A 9,693-nucleotide genomic window follows, 5' to 3' on the forward strand; every position below is an offset into this window, starting at 1 on the left:
AGGCTCACAGGTGAGGACTCATACTCAAGCAACTCATTTCATTTTGGGGTTGTCCTGTAACAACCTGGAGCCCCAGCCTGATAAGGTCTAAACCCCCAATAATGCCATTAATATAATCACCCTATTTCATTTATACACACATGTCACATCTAAATTGCTGGGTTCTTACCTTATGAATTATTGAAATTTACATAAAATTTATTCTAAAGTCCCATTGTGAAAAACTCTTCTCAGCATATTTATGCATTTTCAGGTGACCTATTTCTATATACTGAAGTTTTTACAATTGGGTTCATATAGGTTCATAATTTCACTTATTTTTTAAAAATACACTTTACATTAGAACAATTTTATGTTCACAGTAAAATTGAATAGAACATATAGAGATTTCACATATATTCTTGCCTTCACCATATATAGCCTTCCTACTGTGAACGTCTATCAGAGTAGTACATTTGTTACTGATGAACGTACACTGACATGTCATCACCACTCAAGATCCCTAGTATACCTTAGGGTTCTCTTTTTCAGTATATTCTATGGGTTTGGACAAATGCACAGTGACATGTTTCTACCATTATAGTAACATAGAGTGGGAACATCCTAAAAATCCTCTGTATTTTGTTACCTACATTTTCATGATCACCCAGTCTGAATTTTAATTATTTTCTTACTTCTACCTCACAGGTAGCTTTTTCTCCTTAAACATCTCTACCTCCTCCCCAAAGTAAACATAAACAAAAATCTGTTGCATATAACACACTTGTCTAAAAATAATGTGCCACAAGGGGGCTCACATTTTTTTATAGGAGAGTAAAAACTCAAAATTAAATATTAAAGCTTCTTTCTATAACAGTTGTCTTAGTAATCCTTTTACTGATGATATGTTGCTGACTACTACACCCTATCTAGTCAGCCTAGCCCAATCTCAGATTCTCTGATCTGGAAAAAATATCTTCCTGTTAACATATGAGAAGAAATCCATCCATAGGCTCCATATTTGAATTATTAAAGGACTTAGAAAAACTAAAGTGTTCTCCATATGCTATCACCCATTCTTTTTCATAAATGAACTACATATATAACTAACAATATTTTCTTGTATATTTTATATTAAGTCACTACCTATATAATGAGGTTATTCAAATTTGATAAGGAAATTTTCTCTACAAAGAAAGTATCATTACTTTCACATTATGAATGAGAAAACTATGACTCAGAAGTGTTTCAAAGGGTAAGATAACTCCATGGCAAGTCACATACACTCTTGAGAATGAGGTTTTAGAAAGTCTCCCGAAGGCCAGTGAATCCCAGCTGTTGATGCATTTCCTCTGCAGTGGTTTCCACGAGGAGACAGTGAATCTACAGGAGGACCCAGCACTCGTTATTGTTAAATTATTTGAACTGGTTGTTTCTCCTGAGATTATCTCTAACAGGTTCCCGCTTCCCTAGCAAGAAGTGAGAGGCGGAAATACTGGTATGTTTTGCTGTTCCACATGCCAACCAGGCATGGATGGGGATACAGGATCCTGATGTAGTCTTTTCTGTGCAGGGACACCCTGCAGCCATATTCACTGTGCTGTCCCTGAGCTGCTATGGTGGCACAGGAAAGTTTGGGTGGTTAACCTAGGAGGACTTTATCTTGGTGTCAGGCAAATGAGATCTATGTTTTAGGGACCTTAAATATATCTGTGCTTTCTAACCTGTTTGTTTTCTCACTATTACTAACCCTGAGGACTAAGTATCTTGTCCTTCATAGCTATCTTTGTATTTGTCTCACTGTGAAATTCTCCTTAAGTAACTTTTATTTATTCTCCTGCCTAAACTTTTATCACAAGTGTGAGGAAAGGAAAGCGGTTTTTTTTTTTTTTTAGAGATTTATTTATACAGATAAGAGCTGGGGTATAGGCCAGAGGTGCAGGGTTTAAGAGGATTCACCAGAGACAGTGGGGAGCAGAACAGGCAGATAGACTGAAACACACTGCTGAGGGGAGAAGCGGGCAGTTCAAGAGGTCTGCCGCACCATGTGGCAGCTCCTTGGCCAGGGATCAAACTCATGCTGTGTGGCTGTAGACAGCTTCATAGTGCTGAGACTTAACCTGCTGTGCCACCAGGGAGGGCCAAGGAAGTGTGTTTTTTATAGTTCACTGTCATTTCTTTAGTGGGAAAAGAAATGTATTGAATAAAAGGGGGTGCATGCGAGACTCCTTTGCTCACAGATCCCTGTCTTGAGACACAAAGACCATCATCCTCAGCAGTCTCCAGTTCCATCTGCTAGGGAGCCATCACTCACCTGTGCCACACAACTGGCTGCCCACAGTTCTCTCTTCAGCCTCAGCCTGGCTCTGCCACTGACACCTGCTGCTGGTTGGAGGGAACAGCTGAGACCCAGTGAGGAGAAGCCCCTAGGCCCTGCTTCACTGTCTGAGACAGGGGCACATGTGAGTGGCTGGGGGAGGTGAGCAGATGAGGATGCAAGTCTCAGTCAGCCGGGGCCACTTGGGGCCCCCACTTTTCACTGTTCAGAGTGCTCCCTGAGTACCCTGATCCTCAGGGTACTTCTATGGTCAGGCTGGGCCAGGAAGGGGCACAAGATCAATACTCAGGAAACTAGGAAGGAGCTCTTGGATTGTCCCACCTGTTGTACTGTGCCTGCCTCTGAGTCTCCTTTCTTGCTCGTCACATGGTGCCCACACAGCTGGAAAATGTTAGGAATTATTGTCTCCATCAGAGAGGAGAGAAAGGAAAGCTTCTAGAAACGTTGAGATTCTGTCACTTTATTATCTAGAACTCCTGTTTTGCTTTGCTGTCTTTCTATAAGGATATGCTCTTTTTTCTTTTTTTATTGAAAAGATTAATTTATTTATGCATACAAGAACTGTGGTACAGGCCAGAGATGGGGGTATGAGAGGATTCACCAGAGACAGAGTGGGGAGCTGAACAGGCAGATTACTGAAATGCACTGCTGAGGGGAACAGTGGGAGAGACAGGAGAGGTCTGCTGTGCCATGTGTGTCAGCTCCTGGTCTGGGAATGAACTTGTGCTGTAGTGGCTGCAGATAGCTTCATAGTGCTGTGCATGAGCCTGTTGCGCCACCAGGGAGGACATCATCATTTTATCATCATTTATCCTTAAAAAATTTAAATTTTGTGAAAGAAATTTAGCCTTTGGTACTTCTGAGATTCAAAATTTTCTTCCAACATTTCTCCGTCACCTTTTAAAACCTATAATAAAATGAGAATGGATTTATTTCAGGTTTTTGCTTTTTCTGCTATAATGAATCTATATGAAAGGAAGAGGTATATATTATCTTCATTGATGCCTGAACTAGATGAGTGTGTGTAGCAGCCAAGACTGTGAACCCAAGAAGGACTGAAATGTTAACCTCAGCTATCTATTAAACTATCAGCTGCCATTTGATTTTGTCTGTGTTATTGGGAAGGAAATATGATTTAGAAAATTAGATGATCTTGAAGAATAAGGGGTCTTGGTATTAGTAAGTCCTGAGATGAAAGGCAAGCAAATATTCAACAAAAGATCTCATAAAGAAGGATTTATTGCTTCCTTGGAGGTACTGATCTGGGTCATTAGGGATTTGGCACTCGCTAAATATCCAACAATCTCATAGTATATAACAATTGAGAGCAGAAGAAATAAAACACGGGTAGTCAGGGAGACCTCAGAGGGATATGTGAGCTCTTATGAAACAACATTTAATTCCCAGAGAAAAGGTGAGAGCAATACTGGAGGAGAGAAGAAATAAGCTGAACTGGGCCAGAAAATAGTACTTAGTCATCTAGCATGCTCACTCTTCTCTCTCACAGAGGGGCAGTGTACCTGCAACAAGACAGACATGAGGTCAACAAATTCTGAAGGGTCCTCTGTCATCATCATGCCCTGCCCTAGTTCTCCAACTTTTCAAACACATTTGAGTCCACAACCTTCTCCTTCTCTCTTTCCTCCACACTGTGGCTCTGGCTCTGAGCTCTGACCAATATTTAATCTTACCTTCTAAGGTGTGACTCACAAGGGCCCCTGGTGTCTGGAGGCCCCACCTGAGCGCAGGCCTCGGATGATGAGGATGGTTCCCAGTACAATGCCTATGAGGCCCACGGCCAGCCCCAGGGCACAGACCACAGTCTCTGTCAGCTCCGACAGAGGGGCTGGAGTCTCAGGTTCTGTGAAATGAAAGTGTGGAAGTCAATACAGAGTGTAGCTTCATTTTCATGATTATGGGATGGCATGGATGAGAGGGTTGTGTTGGTTCTACAGACACTCAGGTCACCAGGCTAAGGGAGTAAATTGAAGCCAATCGTTGAAATCTTTTAAATGTGTAAAATAAACTTTAGGACATCAGATTTATGGGCTTAGCGGCAGAATGTTCTGAATGTGACAGAGAAGTGAAGGTACCAGAAGAAGACCTCACACCTACCCCAGTGTTTCAGGAGTGGCTCCTCCAGGCCCCAGTGCTCCACCTTGCAGTCATAAACATCATCATCAGAAGGGACGAAAACGAGGTAACTGATCTTGAAGAAACATTGATCACTTTTAGGAAGGAAGCTGGTCTCAGACACACCCTCTGTGACTGAGTGTCCATTGACCAACCAGGTGATGTTGATCACAGGAGGGAAGATGTTGTCCACAAAACAGATGAGGGTGTTGGGCTTAGCCAGTGTCACAGGAGACTTGGTGAACACAGTCACCCCAGGAACCTCTGTGGTGAGGAAACAGACTGGTGTGAGCTGGAAATGGCTCTGCCCTGCATCCTGGAGTACCCTTCCCATCACTGTTTCCACATCTGAGAGTAGAAGAGCAGCTTCCCTTGTGCTTGGGCAATGCTGTATTATATGACCTGTACTTTACCCTACACCTTTCTCTCTGGGCATGCTTATTAGGATATGCGGTCTTGGAATTCCTTTTTGAAGGATTGTGGTACAGACGTAAGAATACTTTTATTGCATGGAACTATGTAATTTTTGAGATGGGAGAGGATGGGGGGGATTCAGTAATTACCATAAGGATATCTTGGGACCTGTGGAAATGAGAGAGTTTTATACAGCAGTGAATGATTATGTACCCCCAAGGAATTAGGGAGTAAAGCCCTGCATGAAAGGACAGTAGAAACAGGCAGAAAGGAGACATATACCATTGGTAGCGGCAGTATAGTTGGAACTTTTAATCAGGATGTCCAAGTTGTATTTTGCTGTAGCTATCTCTGTAATTCCAAACTGTGGGTCAAAGCTGGCAAATGTGCTGAATTCTGGCAGCCGCCAGACAGTCTCTTTCTTCTGCAGGTCCACGTAGAACAACTCATCTCCATCAAATTCCTGGGTGTACTGGCCAGAGGGACCATATGACTGGTAGATGTTTGTGCCATAGATGCCAACGTGATCAGCTGACAAGTGAGGTTAAGGAATAGGAAGGTGAAAAACACAGGGAAAAGAAGCTTACTAAGTATCAAACAAAGTGACATGAGACACTGACTTTTTAATACTGTGGGTTCCATGTTTGTCTAAATCTCTGGACAAAATTCCAAGCTCCTGCTTCCTTTCCATTCAGTAGTGGTAGCTGTCCAGTTAGAACCAACCTGTCAACTACAACATTCCCCATTAGGGCAGAACCCCATTATTCCCTGTGTACCTGGTTCAGGGCCTGGTACACAGTATTTGTACAATGAGGAGGGTTGTAATGGTATGAAAGAAGGAATAAAAAAATTATGATGGCTTTAATTTTCTTCCACAAAGATTAGGCTTACTTCTCTGATTCATAAGTTTTCTCTCTCATTGTATAGTTTAAGCAATTAAAATACATTCACTTTGCTTCCTCTCCACTCAGGACTGGCTCAGAGCACATTTTCTACACAGGAACTACTTCTTCCTTTTTTTTTTTTAAGCCAAGGAAAATTATACAGGATCTTATAACTTTTAAAGCATTTTCTCTATTTATGGAGTATAAGAAAGAATATGACAAACACAACAATAATAGTACAAAGTACTATTAAGGTGTAAACAATGCGTCTCAGGTCTGTTTTGTTAATAGTATGATCCTTATGAAATAAAAAGACTGGAAGCTTTATTAGATTATGGATATCTGTTGCTCATAATTCCTTTTTTTCTTTTCAGGAGGTTACTAAAACTCCCTTTTTTCCCTCATGCAACACTTAAGTCCAGTGAGAACTGCAACCTTTTTCTTGGAATGCACAGGCACTGATCTGAAGATGCTAAAGCAGAAATGCAGCCAGCACAGTGTGACTCTACCCAAATGAACCCGTCTGGACGATGTTATCAAATGTTATCCATTTCCTTCCTTCATTTCTCATTTACTAAGAATCAACAAGGTGTCAGACTTTGTGGGAGGCAAAGAAGCACAAATCAGCATAGTCTCTACTGTCCAGTGGCTGACTGAATATAGGGAGAAGCAGTTGAGTTCTGTGATGGGGAATTCACAGCTTTACATTCCAGCTTCCTCCATAAACATCTTTTCTGCCAGCGAATTTACTAAGCGATGTTATCCTGTCATACTCCTTGGTTTTTGTAGGGTCTATTTTTCTCCAAGCAATAAAATTTTCTTTTAGGATTCTCCTTAAATTCATTCTTGAAGTGTCTGTTTAATTACCAAAAGTTCTCTCATTAAGCCTGTTTTTGATCACATCGTGACCTCCCAACCCTCCATCCAGTGTCTTTGTCTCCAAGTTTGTCTGTTCCTCACATAGCTCACTCTCTTCCCTGCTCAACATGACCCATTTGGTTTAAGACCCCCCACAGTTAAGACTCCTTAATCTTGCAATGAGTTTTCTTGAATCAACAGTATGAATTCAATCCCTGGCCAGGTAGCTGACCCCCATGGCACAGCAGACCTCTCCTGTCTGGTCCATTGCTCCCGTCAGCAGTGTATTGCAGTAGCTCTGCCTGTTCTGCTCCCCACTCTGTCTCTGGTGAATCCTCTCACCCTCCGCATCTCTGGCCTGTACCCCAGTTCTGTATGAATAAATAAATCTAAAAAAATTATAATATTAAAAAATTAAAACATCTTCATAGGGTTCTATAAGCACCACAGGCCCTTGTATCAGTGTACTAACTGTGGTCATTGTGATGTTGAAGGAATAAAATTGGGAAATGCTCTTGAGAAACAGGTGAAATTCCCACCCCCAAAGTAAGAGTGGGAACAGACATGATTAATAAAGATACTGAAGAAGAGAGTAAATTTTATCCCACTTCCCTTTTGAATGATTCAGTTTTTCTACTTTGGGTTTTATAAACTCAATTCTCTATATCTAGAAAAACAATAGGGAAATGAGCCAAGGATGGATCCTAGAAGGGGATCAGGGTAAAGAAATGTATGAAGACACTTGAGGAGAGAAATTCTGTATCTTAAAGATGTAAAATTAAAAAATGTTGCTGCTGCAGCTGCTGCTGTTGCTGCTGATGTTAAAAAGAAATGTGTGAAGAGAGGATTGAAAGAGGTGGACAATGAATGCAGAGGAGACCAAATAATTACTCTGTTCCATCAATAAGGACCCTTCAATAAGATGGAAGACAGCTAATTTGGACTGACAAGCCAATATAACTTAATTCACCAAAATTTTCCCTACAAAATTTTCAGTTTATTTAAAAATAAAAATAATTCTTATTTTTTTAAAGAAAAAAATTAAGCTATACCTATGGCACTAAGTTAAAAATTAGATCATTGATATATATTGGTATATCTAGAAAGCAGATCTACATGCCTATTTTATTTAATTATTTATAAAATGACATATAAGGTAACTGAAATTAAATGAGGACCATGTAGTAAAAGGACTTGCCTAAAGCTCACCCACTCCCCACCTGTGCCATGCCCAAAGAGAAGTTATTATTATTCATCTGAGATGAATAACCATTTTTAATATCTAAATAGTATATAAAATTCATGAAACTATGTATTCTATGATAAACTACAGGAGAAGTAGACAAAAAAACTTCAAAAGTTGCCAAAAAGAAAACAATTGAGAATAATAGTTCATGAATCTTTGGAAATAAACACCCACTCCTAAAACATCCCAACTCTTTGAGGCAAGCATGAATGACTGTCAGAAAGCCCAGTCACCGGAGCCAGGATCAGAGACAGAACATGCCCTTGGTGAACACTGCAGGGCACAGGTAGCAAGAGGAGTGGGTGGGAAAGCTGGTTTCCTGAGGAAAAAAAGACCATACTTTTTAGACCTGAGAATGCCTTTGAAGAGCCTCTACTAGTTCCAAACAAATCTTTTTTTTTTTTTTTGGGGGGGGGAGCTGCTCCCAGGTGGGGCAACAGGTTAAAATGCAGCACTAGGAAGCTGTCTGAAGCCACTGAAGCATAAGTTTGATCCCCAGCCAGGGAGCTGACCCACATGGCTTAGCAGACCTCTCCTGTCTCGCCAGCTGCTCCCCTCAGCAGTGGATTCCCAGCCAGTTCTGCTTCCCACTCTGTCTCTGGTGAATCCTCTCACCCCCTTCTCCCACACCTCTGGCCTGCACCCCAGTTCTGTACGAATAAATAAATAAATCTTTAAAAAATATTTTTTTTCCCTCCAAGTCCCTGTCTCCCAATTCCGGTACGCACACCCTCCAAACCTGCACTCACCCTCGATGTCTTCCCCTCCACAGGGGCTCCTCAGTGTGGTCAGAGTGAGGGCCCCCAGAATCAGAGCTCTGTACAGGGCCATCTTTCTTTGCTAAGTGGTCTCAGCAGCTCTGTTTTGAGTTGTTGAGAATCAAGCTGAAGAAGCAAAGTACTATATGAAACCAAGTCCTGCCCCTGCAGGTTCTGGCCAATCAGAAAAACCTCCTCTGATGATACCTCTGTTGCCGGTTGAAGCCTTTGTTCAAAGGGACCTGGAAGAGAGTGGGGAAGCCCCAGCTTTTGGGGCAGCTTCCACTCAGAGTGGAGCTCTGGGAATTTTTATGAAAGGATGGAGAATATTAAATCAGAATCTTGTCATATGTGTGTATGCCTGCTGGTGGCGACACAGGCGGGGATTTCTAACTAGTTTCATGCGTAGTGAGGGCATCACTGTATGTCCTTAAGGATTTTCTGGATTAGAATGTCTAAGGATTGTACCCTGAGTTTACCACCTTCCTGACAGTCTCCATACACTGCCTTTTCCCTGATTGCCATATATGAACTGTTTTTCTTTTTACTTCTATAAAGAAAATGGGATTCTTGAAATTTGAGGTGACCTACTCTCCAAGGAGATTTCTATTGGTGGTGGCCAAGGAATATTTCTTTCTTTTCTATTTAGATAAACACAGTAGCAAGTTCTCATGCTCTCAAAAGTCCCAGTTTTTCATGCTCTCAAAAGTCCCAGTTTTTCATGAGGAAAGAGATTGTATAATATCATGTAATGTGACCTACATTAACTGATCTTTCATGTGATTTTTCATCCTCTGAGTATTTTTTTTAAAAACATTATTTATGCATGCAGAATTGAGCTACAAGCCAGAGGTGCAGGGGCAGTGAGAGGATTCACCAGAGACAGAGCGGGGAGCAGAACAAGCAGATCTATGAAGTACACTGCTGAGGGGAGCAGTGAGGGAGAAAGGAGAGGTCTGCTATTCTATGTGGGTCAGCTCCCTGGCAGGGATAGAACTACTGCTGAAATGGCTTCAACCAATTGTACCACCAAGGAGGGCCCTGCTCTGAGTATTCTTTATGCTTTGTTTTGGTGCTGTCTAT

The 9,693-nt window shown here is 41.5% G+C and overlaps 1 protein-coding gene across 2 annotated transcripts; it reads right to left on the reverse strand.

The window, feature by feature from the left end:
- Positions 1-3,088: 3,088 nt before the first annotated feature.
- On the reverse strand, positions 3,089-8,701 carry LOC101624310 (HLA class II histocompatibility antigen, DQ alpha 1 chain-like). Of its 2 annotated transcripts, none has more exons than XM_004695684.2 (5): positions 8,602-8,701; positions 5,147-5,395; positions 4,433-4,714; positions 4,009-4,178; positions 3,089-3,224 (listed from the first exon to the last, which is right to left on the reverse strand). In XM_004695684.2, exons 1-4 carry the CDS (start codon positions 8,681-8,683, stop codon positions 4,024-4,026), a joined length of 768 nt encoding a protein of 255 aa, XP_004695741.1. In that variant the 5' UTR covers positions 8,684-8,701; the 3' UTR covers positions 3,089-3,224; positions 4,009-4,023. The 2 variants fall into 2 exon arrangements, with proteins under 2 accessions (XP_004695741.1, XP_012590364.1); XM_012734910.1 differs by lacking the exon at positions 3,089-3,224 and adding an exon at positions 3,232-3,837.
- Positions 8,702-9,693: the final 992 nt, after the last annotated feature.

This window comes from Condylura cristata, unplaced genomic scaffold, assembly GCF_000260355.1.
Source record: "Condylura cristata isolate star-nosed mole 26May11 unplaced genomic scaffold, ConCri1.0 scaffold00096, whole genome shotgun sequence".
Lineage (NCBI taxonomy): Eukaryota > Metazoa > Chordata > Mammalia > Eulipotyphla > Talpidae > Condylura > Condylura cristata.